General features: G+C 43.0%; 1 protein-coding gene across 2 annotated transcripts in view; it reads left to right on the forward strand.

Moving 5' to 3' along the window:
• LOC143280647 (serine/threonine-protein kinase STK11-like) overlaps positions 1–20,850 on the forward strand; it is a 169,777-nt gene that overhangs the window by 15,787 nt on the left and 133,140 nt on the right. For both annotated transcript variants that reach the window (XM_076585374.1, XM_076585375.1), the window contains exon 5: positions 6,545–6,681. In XM_076585374.1, the coding sequence (XP_076441489.1) occupies positions 6,545–6,681 (137 nt within the window). The remainder of the gene's footprint in view (positions 1–6,544; positions 6,682–20,850) is intronic.

Genomic DNA, 20,850 nt, shown 5'->3' on the forward strand with positions numbered 1-20,850 from the left:
CTCTTGTTTAGTGATATCAAGTATCAGCCATGCATTTTAAAAAGCTTTTCTTATTTATTTATTTTTTTTATGTGTTAAAAACTGTTATTGGAAAGGGAATACTTCTTAACTTCAGTACAAACATCAGTGTAGCAGTTTTAACTCACTCCGCACTATGCCTGAACTTCGCACTGGCACCATTGTGCATTTTCAGACACTGGGCTTGGGCATCAAATCCCAGTTAATTAAACTGGTTGTTTGATCTTTGAACTAAGTTATAGCACATGTGAATGACACAAACTGTAAACTTCTAGTGAATTCCTGACAAAATCTGAGTGCAGTTCAAGCATTTTCAAGCACTTTGCAAATTAATTCTGTGCAAGTTTATTATTATGTATATATATATATATATATATATATATATTTAATCAAACCCAGAAAGTTGTGTCACTGTTTCAGTATTTGTCAATTGTAAAACCATTCCAAGATGTTTACACTGATATTTAGAATGGTTGATGTAAAACATAGGCAGCTGAGGCACTGAGTGAGTGACAAGAATTGTCATGTTTTATTTTTTAAATCATCTGAAGATGAATTCCTTAAATTCCAAACCTCCCAAATGGGAAGGTTGCCAATGCTATGATATTAGCAGTGCTGAAAAGGTAAACGTCAGACAGTGTAGAATGATATATATCTATATATATGTATGTGTGTGTGTGTGTGTGTGTGTGTGTGTTCATAGATCTCTCTCTCTCTCTCTTTCTCTCTGTCTGTATACATGTATATTTCTTGTTCAAATGGCGGATGTGAGTCATTTGTTACAGATTGTATCATTCATTCATTGTAAACAGATCAAATTTATTGCCAGGTAAGAATGATAAACTATTTGCATTAGACAAGAATCATAACCTTAAGATTACCATCCTTGTATATGTTTGAATGTTCTTTTCCTTTATTGCAGTGTATCTCAGTTGTAAAATGAACAATGAAAAAAAACTTTCAGACAGTGACAATCACATTAATTTTAACTTGGTTATGTTTGCACTTTGAATCAGCAAGTAAACCAGATTGCTTTAATAGAGAATGAAACATATGATCTTTATTTTGCATAGGCTGTGATCTGTCAAGCATTTGATAGAAGCTTTGATCTGTCAACCATTGTTTATTTTGTTAATGACAAAAATAGATTATCATCATTTGACAATGTGTATTATTTTTCTGCTTTGGCTGTAAAAATTAGACAAATCACTTTTAGTTTTGAAAAAAAACTTTAAAAAAAAATTGAGATATTTACTTATGATAAGCAACAGTTACGGGCTTTTTCTACTTTCATTCTGCAGAGAGCAAATGCTGAAGTGAAGAAGCAAACGCTGAAGTGAAGATGAAAACTGAGAGTTACCTTGGTTTAAGTTCAGAGTAAATTCACCACAAAATGAAAGATAATAAGATTGGAAATCTTGGAGAAAAAATCAGTTTTAATCAAATTACCACCTCGTCCATTAAATTAAAGGAGCTTTTAGAGCCTTCTGTGATGCCTATCTCCATTAGATTAATGGAGGAATTTGATCAAATGTTTGTGCATTTATTTTAGAAGGTGGAGAACCACTGACTGATGACGATAGGCTCATTAAAGGTTCATAAAAGTGATTTTCTTCCCACTCTTTTCAAACTCACTTAGTCATACAGTTCTTGTAAAATTGTTTTTTCTCCTGAGTATTGAAACCAGCCATCTTCAAAAAGGCTTTGCCATGACAGTCTCAGACTCAGAAGTCCTTTTTACATGTTTTTGCAAATTATGAATGATGAAGACAGTGATGACGAAAACTTGGACAATTATTTAGAAGATAATTCTGAAAATTCTGATGAAGAGGAGACTGAAGCTAATTGCTTCTTATTGTTTGTTTCCATGTTGAGTGCTTGTGAGTTTCTTTGCGGAAGTATTCTCAAAATATTATTAACATGTAATAATTTAAGTCATTATTCAACAACTCAACATTTCACAAAGTGAGTCCTTTTGTTTTACTTCCATATATAATTAGAAGGTATTATGCATCAGTTGGTGTAATTTCACCCATAAATTCCCCCAAATTGAGAAGCTACAGTAGTTTTAGTGTATATAGTAGTGACACAGCTTTTTTATTTGGCATATGGAACAGAGCTGGCCTTCAGAATATGTCAGCAGTCAAAGGGTTCGTTAATGCATACATAAAAAAAAAGGTTGCATTTAAAGTATGCAGCTTAAATTTCTGAGAAATTGATAATTGAAATATTTAAATTCATTTCACAAGTTAAAAAATGGTTAGTAGTAGGCCTCCTTTGGTCATGGCTGACCATGGATAGAGTATATCTGACCTAATGTCTAATTGGGCTGTCTGCTTGGACCAAGCAGCGTCACCTGTGACTGTAGAGACTGATGCGAGAGAGACATTCTCTGTCGCAGCGATCACATGTGTAAGCTGGTGCTGGTCTGTCGGCTGCCGTCCCTTTTCTGCGAGCTCGCTTTTCTGCTGCAGCAGCTGACAGTTTGTCCTCACCAATTCTTGAGAGTGCTTCTCCATCTGTTGCGGTCATCTGCAAGGCCCTCCCAGGACTCAGTGTTGATCTCAAGTGCCTTCATGTCATGTTTGCAAACGTCTTTGTATGTCAGCTGTGGGTGGCCGATGCTTCTCTGCCCTGTGGCGAGCTCTCCATAAAGGATGTCTTTTGGGATGCGACCATCTTCCATTCAGCGAATGTGGCCCAGCCAGCGCAGCTGACGCTGTCTCAGCATGGTATACATGGTTGGGAGGCCAGCGCGAGTCAGGACTTCGGTGTTTGTCACCTTGTCTTGCCAGGAGATGCCGAGTATGCGCCGTAGGCTTCTCAGGTGGAATGTATTGAGCCTTTTCTCCTGATGAGCATGTGTGGTCCACGCCTCACTGGGATTTGTCCACACTCTTTGTGTGAGGCGGGCTAGCGTTGTGGCTGCCTTCCCGATCCTCTTGTCGATCTTGGTGTCCAGGGAGAGGTTGTCAGTGATGGTGGACCCAAGGTAAGTGAATTGATGGATGGCTTCAAGCTCATAGTCATCAATGGTGATGGCTGGTGGAGGTGGCGTTTCTTGGCCTGGGACATTTGTCTTCTTGAGGCTGATGGTCAGACTGAAATCTTTGCAGGCCTGGGAGAAGCGGTCCATTAGTGACAGTCCTGCTGGGTGTGGGTCACAACTGTGGCATCATCAGCAAAGAGCATGTCTCTGATGAGGGCTTCGCGGACTTTTGTCCTTGCTCTGAGGCGGGCAAGATTGAAGAGCCTGCCATCTGATCTGGTCCGCAGGTAGATCCCTTCTTGCGCTGTGCCGAATGCATGTCTCAGGAGAAGAGCAAAGAAGATTCCAAATAGGGTGGGGGCGAGGACATAGCCTTGTTTGACACCGCTGCATACGTCGAAGGGCTTGGAGAGGTTACCATTAAACTGCACCGTCCCTTTCATGTTGGAGTGGAAGGACTCAATCAAGCTGTGCAGTTTTGGGGGGCAGCCAATCTTTCAAAGAGCCCTGAAAAGGCCGTCTCTGCTGACTAGGTCAAAGGCCTTGGTGAGGTTAATGAATGCGACATACAGGGGCATCCTCTGCTCTCTGCACTTCTCCTGGATTTGGTGAAGGGAGAAGATCATGTCTACTGTGGATCTTTCTGCTCGAAAACCGCACTGTGATTCCGGGTAAACGCGTTCGGCCAGTTTCTGCAGGCGAATTAGGAGGACCCGAGCGTAGACTTTGCCTACAATGCTGAGAAGTGAGATGCCTCTGTAGTTGTTGCAATTGCTCCTTTCACCCTTGTTTTTGTAGAGGGTGATAATCTTGGCATCCCTTATGTCTTGCGGTACAGCTCCCTCATTCCAGCACTGACAAAGGACTGTGTGCAGAGGATGCAGAAGAGTAGCCTTGCAGTGTTTAATGAGGTCTGGGGGAATTCTGTCACTGCCAGGTGCCTTGCCTGATGTCAGGCTGTTAATGGCCTTGCTGCGTTCATCCTCAGTTGGCTCTGTGTCAAGTTCTTCCATGACTGGCATGCACTTGATGGCATCGAGGGCTGAGTTGGACACCATGTTTTCTGTGGAGTAGAGGTTGGAGTAGTGTTCTGCCCATCTCTCCATCTGCTGGCTAGGATTGTTGATTACTTCCCCAGTGGAGGATTTGAGGGGGTCAGTCTTGCTCTGTGTTGGTCCCAGTGCCTTCTTGATACCATCATACATCCCTCGGATGTTGCCTCTTTCAGCAGCATTCTGTATCTCTTCGCTGAGCTCTGTCCAGTACTCATTTGCACATCGCCTGGCGTTAAACTGAACCTTACTCCTGGCGGCCCTGAGGATTGCAGTTTCTTCTCACTGGGTGACCGTTTGTGCTTGGTGAGTGCAGCGCGCTTGGCCTCAATACTGGGAGTCATCTCTGATGATTTGGCCTCAAACCAGTCGTGGGACTTTGCGGTTTTCTTCCCAAAGATGGCCATAGCATTGCGGTTCATGGTGTCCCATAGTGATTCCCATCTTTCTGTGGCAGAGTCTCTGGGCTGCAATACATCGAATTCTCTCTCAGAGGCCTCTGCGAACTGTTCCACAAGGTCTGGCTGAGACATCTTGCTGACGTCAATGCGAGAGTTCCCTTGTTTCTTTGAGCAGTGGAACTTCTTTGGTTGCAGTCTGATCTTGCAGCATACCAGAGAGTGGTCTGTGTCGCAGTCTGTGCTGTGGTAAGAGCGAATGTGGAGAAGGTTTTTTATGGCAGCTCGTCTTACTAGGATCAGATCCAGTTGGTGCCAGTGGTTTGAGCGCGGGTGCCTCCAGGAGACTTTGTGTTGGGGCTTCATCTTGAAGAAGGAGTTGGCGATGCACAGTTCATGGCAGGTACAAAACTCAAGTAGTCACTGTCCATTCTCGTTCATTTTCCCCACCCCAAAGGAACCGAGACAGGAGGGCCACGAATCGTTGTCTGCACCCACTCTGGCATTGAAGTCGCCCAGGAGAACAAGTTGTTCTGTCCTGGGGATGTTCCTTATGGTTGATGCGAAATTTTCGTAGAACTCATCCTCAGCGTCTGGAGAGGCGGACAGTGTTGGAGCATATGCGCTGACAAGAGTGACATAGCCTTTGGAGGTGCTGAGGCGGAGAGTTAATAGTCGTTCTGAACTGCCGCTGCCTGGTTCGATCATGTTCAGCAGGCTGTTCCTGACTGCAAAGCCTACTCCGTACTCTCTTGGGGCATCAGAGCTCTTTCCTTGCCAGAAGGTGTAGTCCCTCTCCTTTAGTGTCCCTGAGTCAGCCAGCCGTATTTCCTGCAGAGTGGCAGTGTCCACATTTAGTCTCTTCAGCTCGCTGTTTATGACAGCTGTCTTTCTGGCATCGCTGATGTCTTGCAGATCTTGGGAGAGCCCAGGCATCATTGTCCAGACATTCCAACAGGCTAGTTTCATTGTTGATCCGTTTCTTGAAGTTTTCTTTTTGCCTGGTGTGGAAATTAACGACCTGCTTGTCGGATATTCTCCTAATCTTCATACACCCATAGAAGAAGGCAGGTTGTGGCTGGACAGCACCTAACTGGCTGGGGGCTGCCCAGTTTGGGTGGGCGGTAGCTGTCCAGTGGGACGCGAGGGTCCCTCCCACCGTCAGAAGCAACCCCTGGCGTCGGCTCTACGCCAATTGAGCGCTAACTTATAACTGGTAACTGTTGCTTCACATGTTGTTCCGACGCTGGTGCTAGTAGCAAAGCTGGAGTGTCCTCTCCAGGTTTTAGGTGCAAGGTGCAAGGTGTTTGTGGATGGATGGACGGATATAAGCCTGGGCAATGTAATATGGAAGACAGGCTGTTGCCCATGTAGCTTGTCCCCCCTCTCCACCTTGCTGACAGATTCAAAGGAACAGCAAGGCTGTTAGGTTTTGGTGCCAATGCAGCCGCAGGAGCTGCCGGAAAGTGACAAAGTTTGCCATCCAACCGCCTTAGGGGCCCCACACCGGATTTTCTGTCAGGGTTTACTCCCTTAGCTAGGTGGCCGCAGGTAGCTGTCCAGAGCTGGCGCCCTTTGATGGGTCATTTAATTCCACCAGGGTGTCTAGCCACCCTCCTCACCATCCTCCTGAGAGGACTGGTGGGGGTGCTGGTTTAGTCGCCAACATTTCGACCCTGTGACAGGTAGTACTGGGATTCAGGTTACCAGTAGCAGATATATCTATCTGACCTGACCTGAAAATTGGTTACTTGAACAAATGTGGGGGCTTGGGGATGGCATGGGAGCAGCAAGCCAAAAAAAAAAGAAAAAAAAAGAGAAACATTTAGTATACAATGACTTTGCAACTTATTGTGAAGAATGAAGTAGCAGAATAATTCTTGATTCAGGTTAGCTTTGCTTTTAGGCAGTTAATTATTATTGTAAGCCTGTTGTGTTGTTTTTAGGCAGATGCTGTTTTCAGTATTGTAATTAATGTAAAGGTGTTGTGGTTGTTGACTGCAGTTGCTGTTGTTGTTTTACTGAAATTGATATTGAATAGTCTTAAGTAGGTAACATATCTTAATCATTGTTGGTTGCTGTGGCAGGCCCTCGACATGTTTGCTGTGGATGACATGTGTCGCACAAGCCAAGGATCACCAGCATTCCAGCCTCCTGAGATTGCCAATGGCCTTGAAACCTTTCCTGGGTTCAAAGTTGACGTATGGTCATCAGGGGTCACACTGTAAGTAATTGATTGGTTGTTAAGAAGTCTTATTTCTGATGTCTTTTTTTATGATCACTGATTATCATTCAAGTTGGGTTTTTTTGTTTGTTGGGATTTTTTGGTGTTTATTTCTTATTTCAGTCTCATAAACCTTCACCGTATGTTGCCTAAAACTTTACATGCTGTACATTGTGGTTCCTTGTGACCCATGCTTTTTCTGAAGGAATAAATTCTTGCTGTACGTCTAGGATCTTCAGGGACCCATGCTTTTTTCTGAAGGAATAAAGCCTTGCTGGATGTCGTGGGTCTTCAGGGACCCATGCTTTTTTCTGAAGGATTGAGCCTTCACGTATGTCGTGGGTCTCCAGGGACCCGTGCTTTTTTTTTTTAGCAGGATTAAGCCTTGATGTACATCATGGGTCTCCAGGGACCCATGCTTTTATCTGTAGGATTAAGCTTTGTTGTACATCGTGGGTCTCCTGGGACCCATGCTTTTTCCTGAAGGAATAAAACCTTGCTGTACATTATGGGTCTCCTGGAGCCAGTTGCATTGCTCGGACAGAAGAACCTAGTATGGTTGTAACCTGCTACTAACTGTGTGTAATATGGAACTGACCAATGGCGTAGTTAGGTCAACGTAAGCATTTAGTCACATGTAACTGTCAAAAAGTTGGAACCAAGCAATGCAGCTGGCTCCTGGAGACCCATGCTTATTTTTCCCGTGGGTGTGTGTACAGACCTAGGAAATGTGTGATGAATTTTTAAGCTTGGTTCCATTTTGTGTTTGTTGTGTATGTGTAGACAAAGTGGTGTATACAAAATAGTATGGAGTTAACAAATGACAAATGAATATATTGTAATAAGCTTTTATGCAAGTGATTCAACTTGCTTCTTTGTTTCAATATGTATGGTCTCGTGGATAGCCCATCCATACAGGTGACCATTTGTGCGTGTGTGTGCCTGCACTTGTTACTCACATACAGATCTGTCTTTGAACACTATGTCAAGTGCTGTGGTACTCAAACCAGCTGTGATGTGTAAGGTAGGTAGGCCTAATTGCAAAGGATCCAGTCGAAGCGACCAGTTCAATTTGAGTAATGTACACTTAACACCAAAGGTGACACTTCAGTTCTGAACTGTCCCCCATCAACCAACAACGACAGCCAGCCAATTCTTCGGGAAGAAGTAGAGGCAGCAGTGAAGACACTGAAAGCAGGGAAGTCAGCTGGCGTCGACAACATTCCCGCCGAACTGATTCAAGCTGGAGGCGAAGCGGTGATTGATGCCCTCACCACCATCTGTAATAAGATCCTGCAGACGGGAGAGTGGCCAACCACCTGGACACAATCATTGGTCATCACAATCCCCAAGAAGGGCAATCTACAACAGTGCAAAAACTACCGCACTATCAGCCTAATCAGCCACCCCAGCAAGGTCATGCTAAAGGTCCTTCTCAACCGACTGAAGCCGCAAGCAGAAATGATCATCGCCGAAGAGCAGGCCGGCTTCAGAGCAGGGAGAAGCACAACAGAACAAATCTTCAACCTGCGCTTGCTGTGCGAGAAGTATCTCCAGCACCAAAGAGACCTCTACCACGTCTTCATTGACTTCAAGAAGGCGTTCGACAGGGTATGGCACGCTGCCTTATGGGCCACCATGCACAAATTCAACATCAGTGAAGACATCATCCAAGCCATACAGAACCTATACGAAAGAGCAACCAGTGCAGTCCTCTTCAATGGTAGCACGGGTAACTGGTTTAGAACCACGGTCGGAGTCAGACAGGGCTGTCTACTCTCTCCCACTCTCTTCAACCTCTTTCTTGAAAGGATCATGACTGACGCCCTGGAAGATCATGTGGGAACTGTCAGCATTGGAGGCAGAGTCATCACCAACCTGCGCTTTGCCGATGACATTGATGGCCTGGCAGGAGAAGAGAAAGAACTCGAAGAACTCGTGCACAAACTTGACAAGACATCATCAGCCTACGGCATGGAGATCAGTGCCGAGAAGACCAAGGTTATGACCAACAACAGCCAAGGCGTAACGTCCAACTTGCACGTAAACGGTGAAAAACTGGAAGAAGTCTCCTCCTTCAAATACTTGGGTGCCATTGTGTCAGACGAGGGTTCGAAACCAGAGGTCCTGTCCAGAATCGCGCAGACTACTGCCGCACTGAGTCGATTGAAGACTATATGGAAGGACAAAAAGATCTCCCTCTCGTCCAAAATCAGACTAATGCGCTCCCTCATCTTCTCAATATTTCTATACGCTTGCGAATCCTGGACCCTCACTGCAGAACTCCAGAGAAGAATCCAGGCCCTGGAAATGAGATGCTTCCGCAAGATCCTGAACATTACATACAAAGACCACATCACAAATGAGGAAGTGAAAAGAAGAGTCCAAAACGCCATTGGCCCATTCAAAGACCTGCTAACCACAGTGAAGGAACGCAAGCTCCGCTGGTATGGACACGTCACACGATCAGACGGCCTAGCCAAGACCATCCTGCAGGGTACCGTACAAGGAAGGAGGAAGAGAGGCAGACAGAGAAAGCGGTGGGAGGACAACATCAAAGAGTGGACGGGCCTGCCATTTGCCACAACTCAAAGGGCCGCTGAGGACCGAGGCAGGTGGCGCGAGCTGACCAGGCAGTCATCCATGGTGCCCCAACGACCCACCCACGGGTCAAGGGATAGATGAGATGATGAGACACTTAACAGGTCGTATGATCATCAGCTGTAGCTCTTCTGTTTTTGAAGGCTTTCTCAGATTGGTTGCACCAAAACAACAACAACAACAAAATTTGTGTACTCCTTCTTTTCAATGTTTTTCCAATGGTTGAAATAGCAGGTACCTGTGGGTAAATGTGAATGGGCAAGTCTAATTGCGAAAAATGGTTTTGGGTACATGTGGACAATTAAAACAGAAGCAGGTCTTGAACTCATTAGACATAATACATTATTGGAACATCACATCACACTGTTTATTGCTGGTTTTGATCAGACATACACATACACACACAAACACACATTTAAACACGCACTCCCCACAACACACCCAAACACACCATTTTGAGAACAATCCATAACTTTGTTTGCAAATACACTCACGTCAAAATATTCTATGGTCTTATTGCAAACATCACTATTTTGGAAATTCCTGATAAAACTGACATTCTGATCTATTGCCAACATGCTTTCTTGAATTCTTCCAGCACTGGTAATGCACAATTCATTCACATATCCTGTCACATCAGCTATTTTAAACTGTGTAAAAGACAGAGTCATACTTGCTTCCCTTGATTTTAGGATCATGATCATACATTTGTGAACTTGGTTGGCAGAGAAGAAAGAGCGTTGAACAATCAGAAATAGCGAGCAAATCACCACCTTCTGTGTCATTCGATGGAATTCAAATTGAGAAAACTGAATGCCTACGCTACCTAGGAATACACTTCGACAGGATGCTGACCTTCAGAAAACATACGGAAAATACTGTTCTCAAATGCAAAAAGGGCCTTTCAGTCTTAAAAGCAATGGCAACCAAAGGAATTGAACAACGCCACCTCTTCCTGCTATACCAATCACTCGTCCTCAGCATGATCGACTACGGACTTGGGCTTACAACACCGTCTCAAAGCAACCTCCTAAAATTAGAAAGAGTACAAAATGAAGCTATGAGGCTGATCCTTGGAACAACAAAAGACACGCCCACACAAACCATGCGATACCTGCTTGACCTTCCTTCAGTACAGGCCAGAAACAAGTTAGAACAGGTCAAGACCTACTTCAAAGCATTAGAAAACCCTCAAAACCCACTGCATGACGCAGTCAAAGAACCAAAAGGCAGCCGTCTAGGACGAGGAAGATCATGGATGGGACAAGCAGAAGACACAATCCAGCTAGTATGCCGACTACAAGACCTGAAAGAAACAAAAGAATGGGAGAAAAACCCCAAAAACCTCAACCATCTATTCAACACAGTCATTTCACCCACTCTAGGAAGACATTGTCGGGAATGGCCAGAGGGCAAAACAGATGCGGAAATGAAGCTACTCATAGAAGAAAACAGTAAAGAAGAGGACATCATCATATACACAGATGGCTCAGTCACCAAAGACCAGTCTGGTTGGGGATTCACTGCGAAACAAAATGGAAAAACAATTTGGGAAGAGAATGCTGCCTACAAAGTCACAACCTCCAGCCTAACGATGGAAGTTGAAGCTGCGACACATGCCCTCCAGTGGCTATCGTCCATCCATACGCCCGGAAACCAACATGCCATGATTCTAACCGACTCAATGAACCTCATACAGAAAATTGAAAACGGAATGGGAAGCCCAGAGTGGCATAAGGCAATGCGCAACTTTCAGATTAAAAAACTCACATGGTCATACTGCCCGGGACATGCAGGTGTTAAGGGAAATGAGCGAGCTGACAGACTTGCTGGTAACGCAACACCAACGAGCGGCCTACATCTAGGAAAATCGGAAATCCTCAGAAAAGTCAAAGAATACCAAAAAGAACAGGTACAAGGCCATCACACCATCGATCGCCTCAAAGAAATAAAAGCAGAGAGAGGGAGCGGCCGAAAGTCTAACATGAAAGGTAGAGCACGATGCTTTGCAAATCAAACAAATATCGGCATCATTTCCAAACCAACATTGCGCAAATTTCTTCAAAACGGAACAGAGTCTCTGTGGGCCTTTCCAAATACAATAGACTGAGCAACACACTAGACGCCACGTTCTTGGCATCAGAGATCTTTTCCCATCCCTCTTGGCAGCCTCTGTGCGTGTGTGTATGTGTGTGTTTGTGTGGATGTGTGGGTCTGTGCTTTTGAGTGCGTTTGTGAATGCGCGAGAGTGTAAGTGTACACAAGTGTCAGGAGAGATCTGTGTACGGGTGTGTATATATATATATATATATATATATATATATCTTTGTAAAAACAAGTAAGTGTTCATCTCTGTGAGTGTGTGTTTGCGTGCGTGTGTGTGTGTGTGTGTGTGTGTGCCGTGGAAGCTGCGATACGTAGACTAGAAATGAGTGTGTGGAGGAGGGGGTTGGAGGAGGTGCAAGGTAATGTGTGTGTGTGTGTGTGTTGGAGCTCATGTACGTTTATATGTATTTGACTGTACTTTCATATCTGTGAAACTGCATGTTTGGTGCATTTCTGTTATGCATGTGTGGGTGTATGTGTGAATGTGTGTCGTCATATTTTACATTCATTCGCTTAATTATCACCATTGTTGTCTTATTTATTTATTTATTTATTTTTTATTATTATCATTTTATTAGTATTACTATTATTATTACTACTACCTTTTTCTATATTATAATTATTATTTATTTATTTATTTATTTATTTATTCATGTAAGCTTATCTATTATTTATTCCCCCCCCCCCCCCCCCCCCTTTTTTTTTTTTTTTTTTTTTTTTTTCTCCAAGGCCTGACTAAGCGCGTTGGGTTACGCTGCTGGTCAGGCATCTGCTTGGCAGATGTGGTGTAGCGTATATGGTTTGTCCGAGCGCAGTGACGCCTCCTTGAGCAACTGAAACTGAAACTGATGTTTAACTGGTTCTTAGAAATGAAGATTCATTAAGGTATTTTAATTAAGGTATCAGAACGAGGTCGAAGCAGGAGTTAATTGTTAAATGTTTGTAGTGAGAATGCTTCGAAGTGATGTACACAAACCGTTTGCAGTTACAAGCTGTTCACAATTAGGGATTCCAACCCTTCCACTGATGGGTGTCATACGGTGTAAATGCGCTCTGATAGGTGCTGTGTGTGTGTGTGTGTGTATATGTGTGTGTGTGCATGTATGTTTGTGTGTGTATGTGTGTGTGTGCATGTATGTTTGTGTGCGTGTGTGTGTGTGCAAATGAGTGTGCATGTGTGTGTTGCTTTGTGTATGCATGCATGCAGGCGTGTGTGCGGCCTCGTGTGTGTGTTTTTGTGTGTGCGCACACATTCATGTGTGTATGGGGGCACGCATATATATATGTGTGTGTGTGTGTGTGTGTGTATGTGACACAGCACACGGAAACCTGGCTAAAGTCACAGCCAACTATTCTTAGCTGTGCACAAAACATGACACTAGGGGCAAAATAATGAAAATCGAGATTTTTTACAAGTATCGCACCTTTGAAGTCTTGTCTTACCTTTGCTGTCGGTAAGTATTTTAGCATGAAACTGACAGGAACTGTAATATTTTTAATGTTTTCAGGTGCATACCTGTCAAAGCCATGTTCACATTGATTTTTCGAAATAAGCCATGTTTCCGATTAAAAGTTCATAATATTGATAATTCTGTTGAAAGTTCAGGCTTTCTGTGATATATTGTTATTGACAGTGTTTCATTTTGTGGTATGTGTGACTCACAGTAATTCAGAGAAAGACATGTGTGTGCCACTGCTGATCTGAAAATAGATCAGTGGGTGTGGGTGTATGTGTGTGAGGAGGGGTGAAGTGGGGGGGGGTGTGCCCTGCGTGAACTCTGAAAAACATTTGTATTTTGAATGTCATTCAAGGCGGTTTCTCAGTCTCCTGTATGCTTTTGAGATACAGAGTGAGAGAGATTGAGAGGGCAACTATCTTGATATGTGTTGTTGCCGACCATGGCTGCTGTGACTCTACTTCCAGTGTATCTGACTACAAATTTGGGAAACAAAAATATCACCACATTGACTTCATCTGTCCTGATGATGAAAGGCCTGTTCTGTGTTTTGCCGATCCAACAAATTTTTTTGCCAAACATTACAGTTTGATCTTGGAGTCAGATGTTTCATTTTGATCTAGATATTCTTATCACAAGTGCGCTTTGAATTAAGTTGCAGTCTTCAGGCTTTCCTGAAATTGTCAGCCGATGATGTGGCAGTACATTTGATGGCTGCAGTTAGTAAAAGTTATTTTAATCTGGGATTTAAATCCGAAGTTCAAAAGATGTTTTGACGGGCGCAATAGCTAAGTGGTTAAAGTGTTGGACTTTCAATCTGAGGGTCCTGGGTTGGAATCTTGGTAACGGTGCCTCGTGGGTAAAGGGTGGAGATTTTTCTGATCTCCTAGTCCCAGGTCAACATAAATGTTTACAGACCTGCTTGTGCCTGAACCCCCTTCGTGTGTATACGCAAGCAGAAGATCAAATACGCACGTTAAAGCTCCTGTAATCCATGTCAGCGTTCGGTGGGTATGGAAACAAGAATATACCCAGTATGCAGCCCCCTGAAACTGGAGTGTGGCTGCCTTCATGATGGGGTAAAAATGGTGGTACACATAAAAGCCCACTCATGTACATATGAGTAAACACAGGGGTTGCAGCCCACAAACAAAGAAGAAGAAGAAATGATTCATTAGCATTGTGGACATGAAATGTTTCTTTGTTCAAATACAAACATGGCCTTTGTCTGTCCTTTAAAAATGTTTGAACATTCATTGTTGTCATTGACTCTCTCATGATGTCACTCCTCCACTTGCCATTCTGGATTTCGTTTGAGTATTGAGAAAAAATATGAATTTTCCAGCACGCTGCATTTATCGTACAGAAATTAATAGTTTACTTAATTCTGAATCTTTTGACACCACATACATATTCAAAATAATTATTGTTCTTAAGTTACAAGCAGGCAAATGTATGTATTTTTCATGAGCCAAGTCCTCCATTTGTTCTTTTCGGGCACACCAACTTTGATAAAATTACACACACACAAAACCAATGATAGATAGATCAATTCTGTGTTTGGTTTGTCAATCTCTCATTTTAAACTTTCAGAAAATACATAAATGTCAAAAATGAAAAATTCCGACTTAGCTGGGTTTTCTTGTGCTGCAACACACACACACACACACATATCTATGTGTGTATGTGTGTATATATATATATATATATATATATATATATATATATATATGTATATAATTTTATGTGTATATGAGAGAATAAGAATGAGCGTCATGGTGTCCTTGTGATGCTCCTCAGAAATGTGAGCATGCAGTCGTAATTTAGAGAGAGAGCGTGTGATTAGGAGTAAATGACAGAGCCTCCATTGTGGCACTGCAGTTATGGCGATATGATGCATTCACTGGCTCGTTTTTAATTGGGTCAAAGTTGTTTGGGGAGAATGGGAAGTGATTGTGAATGTGTCAGGTTTTTTTTGTTTTTTTGTTTTTAATGAGTGGAAGCATGTGTTTATATGTTAATAACAGTGGTAATTTTTATATGTATTTGCAGATAGTTGTCTCTTTAGTATATAAAAGTGTTTGTTCACATATTTGTTGAAATATTCTGTTTAACCTTCGCCAGACGGTGTGGGTCCATGTGGACCCAGAAGGGTCTTTAAATGCCGATATCTCGTATATTTATAGATGTTTTTCAATGAAATTTTAGATATGCTCCAAACACACAAATCCCCTCCTTGTCCTAAAATTTCGAAAATATGGGTCAAATTTTCAAAAAGTAATTAAAGGTGACATTTTAACTAGTCACTGATGACGGTGTGGGTCCGTGTGGACCCATGGCTCGCAAAGAAAGAAAACTGTGTTTATCCTTCCGCAAACGGTGTGGGTCCGTGTGGACCCATGGCTCGAAAAGAAGGAAAACTGTGTTTATCCTTCCGCAAACGGTGTGGGTACGTGTGGACCCATGGCTCGAAAAGAAGGAAAATTGTAACCCTTGGCTACAGAGGTTGACCATGGGGAGGTCTGTAGGACCCCCTCTTACTGGCACTTCTTCTCCGGCGGAAAGCTAAACTGAGAGTAACAAGTTCTGAGGAAGCGGTGGGCTTTTCCCATGTTCTCTCCTTGCCACGAGTATCTCTCATGGAGGCTGTACAGTCACTCTGATACCGTCATGGACAGACCCAACATTTTTGAAGCCCTTGTCACCTGCGCTGACACAGAGGAAGACCATAATTTTGGTGAGTATATCAACATTTTGAGTTAGAATTTAAACCACTTGACTATTTATTTGGGGAAATAAGGTTGATGGGTCGGGGGTTTGGGGAGTGCAGAAATGGCTTGTATCTATGGTTTGTATCTGTCTCTGTCTCAATTCAAGTTGCATCTCAAAGCTAGCCAAAACTAATCAATAACGTAAAAAGGCTTGAAGAATACAATCACAGAGGTGTACTCACGCAGTAGTTCATGCGTTCACAGGTGCCGATAGAGGAGTGGATAGGGGGATTAACGTATGTGCTTTATAAAAACCAATGAAACCCACTGTTTTGCTTTCCTATCCCCAGATTTGCCAACAGAGACCAGGCAGGCATTGGCTGAGGACTGTGGAGCAGAGGCAGAAGAAGATTTTGGTATGAATGCCTACTTTCACTTTCAATTGTTGTATGTGTGTATGTTTGCCTGTAGTCTACATATGTGTCTGGGGAGACAAGGGGGGGGGGGGGGGGGGGGGGCTTTCTCTCTCTCTCTGTTTTGGTGCTCTAGTGTTTATGGGTTAATTGTTTGCAAGTGCTTACATGTGTCTGCATTTTTGTTGCTTGTCATTTTTAGTTACGAATGCTTACAATGTTGCCCGGGTTTTTTCGATGACAGGGTGTGTGTGTCAGGCATGCCTACCATTACTGAGGGCCCGTATTTGTCCCGGAAAATTGGTAGAATTGAAAGGGTGTTCCGGAAATACGGATGTTTGCTGCATGTCCCGGAAAATTAAAAAAATCCGACCGTAACATTTTTTCCCCGAAGTATTGAGTGGGTACAAGTGTATACCCATAGATGGCTTTCTGACCATTGCGGAAGACACTTCTTTAAGACTTACGGAAACATGGGTGCAACTCTTCCGCAGTCCTGAGACTGATTTTAGGTTTTGGTCAAAAACGGAACGTCCATTTTCTGGAAGAAAAAAGGAGGAGGAAGAAAAACGACCACGCGTTCGCGTTCTGCGTTCGTGTTATCTAATTGATTGCCATTGAGATCTGTCTGTAGTCAGTCCAAGAGAGCAATGTACTGAATGGCTGTGCCCACCTTCCTCCCTCCCCAATCTTCCTCCACCTCCACCTCACCCTTCCACTACCACTGGCAGAGCTGTCAAAATCACTGCAGTGCTATTCTGGTCCCTTCACTACCCCCCCTCCCCTCCTGTACTTTGACTGCTCAGTCTCTCTCTCTCTCTCTCATTCTCTCTCTCTCTCTCCTCTCATCTCTCACTCCCCCTCATCTCAAGGTGAAGGTCCTGTGTGCTGATAAAAAGAAAAAGAAAAGAAAACAGCCAGAAACAAGCATTCTGTGGAATTATATTCATAAGTGAAATCTAGTCAACATAAACATGACCTCAATTTTCCTCCTTTCCTTCTGATCCCCTCACTTGACAACATCCCTCACTCCTCTTGTTTCCCACCAGACACCACCTCCTGTATGCATACTTGCCCTCCGCTCTCTGAGTCTCTGCCACCAATGGTGAGAGGGGGGTGGAGGGGTGGGGGTGGATAAAACCACACAGTCAATGAGTGTGACACAATTGGCACTGAGCCAAGACAGTGACCGCTTGCTCTGGCTGAGAATCCCTAACTGTTGAAATTGATATGACCAGTCACATACCCACCCCCACCTCCCTCCAGTCATCCCCCTTCCCCATTTCTTTCCTCAGCCAACACACAAGTCTATCAGCGGAACAGACACTGACACTGCGGCAGCAGTGACCAGATGGTCAGTTATATCGGTACAGTACAAACTTGTGTGATCAGTACATTTTCCTTGTAAACACAAACACACACACTCACACACACACACACACACACACACACACACACACACACACAGAGAGGAGAGGTCCTCCCAAACTTCTTAAAAATCAATAATTTCGTTTTTGGCAGGAGTTGAGTTGGCCCTGGATGGTCAGCTGGCCAAACTGAAATCAATAGTACTAATAGTGATGATATCAATTTAATGTGAAATCTGCAATGGATAAATAATACAGGTGTATATGAGGAACTTGAATCACAGCCTTGGACATGATTGCATGATGACACAGACCTTCAGGAAGGAACACTCTGGGAAGTAGCCATATAAAGCCGGGGAGGAAAAGAGACGCGTATGCGTTTTGCGACATCAGTCAGACTGATGGCAGATGTATGTTTGCTGAGATGTTCCTGAAAATTTAACCCTGTCCCTGATTCTAATGTGCGTTGTTCCTGAAAAGCAAATTTGGGGGTAGGCATGCCTGGTGTGTGCGTGTGTGTGTGTGTGTGCGTGTGTGTGTAAAATATAACTGCAAATTTATGGAATCATATCTGAATATATTGTACCTATTTCTTCTTTTTTTGGTTACCCCAGATGAGCAAAGAACACGGATTGCCAGTTCCCAGGACCACAAACAAGAAAGTGGCGATGACGAGACTAGTGACAAAGAATTTCTTCCACCTGAGCCTGATGCGGAGTCCCCTAGTGATGATGAAACAGATTTTGAAAAAGATGAAGAAGTCTTTTCTCAGTCAGGTGAGGAGCAAGAAGTGCCACCAGATTCCAGCACATATACAGCAAAGGACGGAACAAGATGGAGCAAAGTTCCAGTGACCGGAAAAAGAAAGACGCCGTCTAAGAACATTTTCAGGCGTCCCCCTAGTCAGGTCCCTGGAACCCAAAATGTGCATGATCCATATGATGCATACAAACTGTTTATTTCAGACAAAATCATTAAAGACACTGTCCATTTCACAAATTTGTATGGACAAAATCAGTACCAGGAAAAATGGCAAGATTGTGACGATGTTGAGATTGAGGCCTTGATTGGCGTGTTGCTTTTTTGGGGGGTAAAAAAGCAGAACATGCTTTCCACCAGTGAAATTTGGGATCAGGAATATGGGGTCAGTCTTGTAAGAGCAGCCATGAGTAGGGACAGATTCAAAATCATCATGTGTTGTCTGAGATTTGATGACAAATCCACAAGATCAAACAGAAGAGCAAAAGATTCATTTCCCCCTTTCAGAGACGTTTGGGACGAATTCAACAAAAACCTTAGTACCTGTTACATTGCTGGGCCCCTTCTAACTGTGGATGAACAGCTTGTGCCTTTTAGAGGCAGGTGCAGTTTCATCCAATACCTACCCAGCAAGCCCGATCACTATGGCATAAAGGTGTTCTGGGTTGCTGACTCAGCCAATAATTTCCCTCTCTTCGGAATTCCATACCTTGGCCGGCCCCTTGGCCAGGGCAGACAGGTGAATCTTGGAAGGAACATTGCCCTTCAGCTGGCAACTCCATTCTTCATGAAATAATATGTGGATGTGGCCACGTGGTGGAGGTAAACTAGACAGACAAAGTGACAAATCAAACATAGGCTTTCATTCTCTTGATACGTATGACACATGCTTTTCGTACATTTATAAACACAAACATAAGGAACTTCAGTATTTTACCAGGCGATTGTATGTGAAAATGAGAAGAAGAAACTTACCCATGCTTGTCAAATTCTGCTGTGATGGAAGCATAAGCGCCACTGTCCGCCATTGTTGCAGGATGGAGCAGTATTTTGAGACTTCGCCAAAATCGGATTAAAATAACCCTCTTTATAGACATGGGTCCACCTGGACCCACACCGTCTTCGGAGGGATGAACACAAAATTTCCTTCTATGATGGCCATGGGTCCACATGGACCCACACCGTCTGTGGAAGGGTGGACATGATTTTCCCTCTTTGAGGGACATGGGTCCACATGGACCCACACCGTCTTCCGTGTATAGTCAATAGCACCGTCCGGCGAAGGTTAATGCATAACCTCTGTACCTGTATTTCTTAAAGAATTTCTGATAACTTGGAATAGGGTTTCTTATTCTGAAAATCAATGTATGTGATAAAATTAAAACATATCTCTTAAATGGCATCCAAGAGTGTGATATTTTTATTACACAAAATGCCACTGCAGAATTATTAATAACAAAATGATAATCTTATCATAGTGTCTCTTATTCGGAAATAATGCTTCTTAGTTTTTCTTTGAGATATATGTTAAATTTCTTTTACCTGAAACAGGGCTTCTTAGTTTTCTTAAAAAATACATGTTATAATTTCTCTTGCTGTGTCATATAGCAAGCTGTTAAGTTTTTACCACTTTCATACTTTAATTTTCATATTTTCACTTTTAAGTTAAGATTTTGCTATGTTCATATATATGTTAGACTCGACTTTGGGCTGAGAGACTGATTGGTGTGAGTGATGAACCTTTGAATGCACATGTAATTTCTAGTCGGATTAATAAAGATGTAGTGTATTTTATAGTATTTACACTCAACACACTGATAGTAATACATGCATGTAAAGGCCATTCAGAATGTAATGGGGTAGAATAAGACACATGCATGCATGTATGTTTTCTGACAACACAGCTTTACTCATGTATGCAGTAACTGCCTTCTTTAGAGATTGAACAGTTTGTTCAGTCAAAGCTGAGAAAACGTGTGCGTACACACATGCACACACACGGGTGGAGTGACGGTAGAAATTGCAGCGGAGGCGATTCCACGCTTAAGATGTATGGCCACATGCACATGCACAGCACTCGCATGTTTACAAAAATGAAGCCAGCCAGCACTTCATGGGAGACAGGCCACTTAGATAGGTTCAGATTCTGCGTCTCCAGAATCCATGGGTTTGACCAGACCAATGATGTACAGCAGTCAAGGTTGTGACCATGCTTTATTTACAAAATCATAAAATGTTGTAAAGGTAGCTTAAAAACTGACTCATTTACCAAGTGAAAATCATGACTGGGTCATTTGATACCCATGACATACAGCAAAGGTAAAGATATCATCTGAAGTATGAATAATTAAATCAGTCAGAAATGACTGCAGTTAGTTTAGTGTTGAACAGTGTTCCATTCACTGGACACAGATATCCATGAAAGATAGCATTGTTACTTTTGTAAAATATATTTTGTTATTCATTAATGCCTGCAAAATGCAGTTTGGACTGAATGTTTCTGATTTCTGTGGTGTCTGACCTCTTTAATTATAAAAGTATGTGGTAGATTCACAGGATAGAGACAAATTTGATGAAAGATGATTATTAATCCCCTCTGGAAAAAAAATCAGGACTTGCAGGAAATTTTGAACTTTAATGATCTGGAATATTTCTCTTTTTCTGATTTGAAGTGGAAAAAAAAAGAAAAGAAGAATCTTTGGACAGCTCATAACTGGATGTTTTAAATCATGACATTGAATTTGAAGCTGAGGAT

This window comes from Babylonia areolata, chromosome 3 (assembly GCF_041734735.1).
Source record: "Babylonia areolata isolate BAREFJ2019XMU chromosome 3, ASM4173473v1, whole genome shotgun sequence".
Taxonomy (NCBI): Eukaryota; Metazoa; Mollusca; class Gastropoda; order Neogastropoda; family Buccinidae; genus Babylonia; species Babylonia areolata.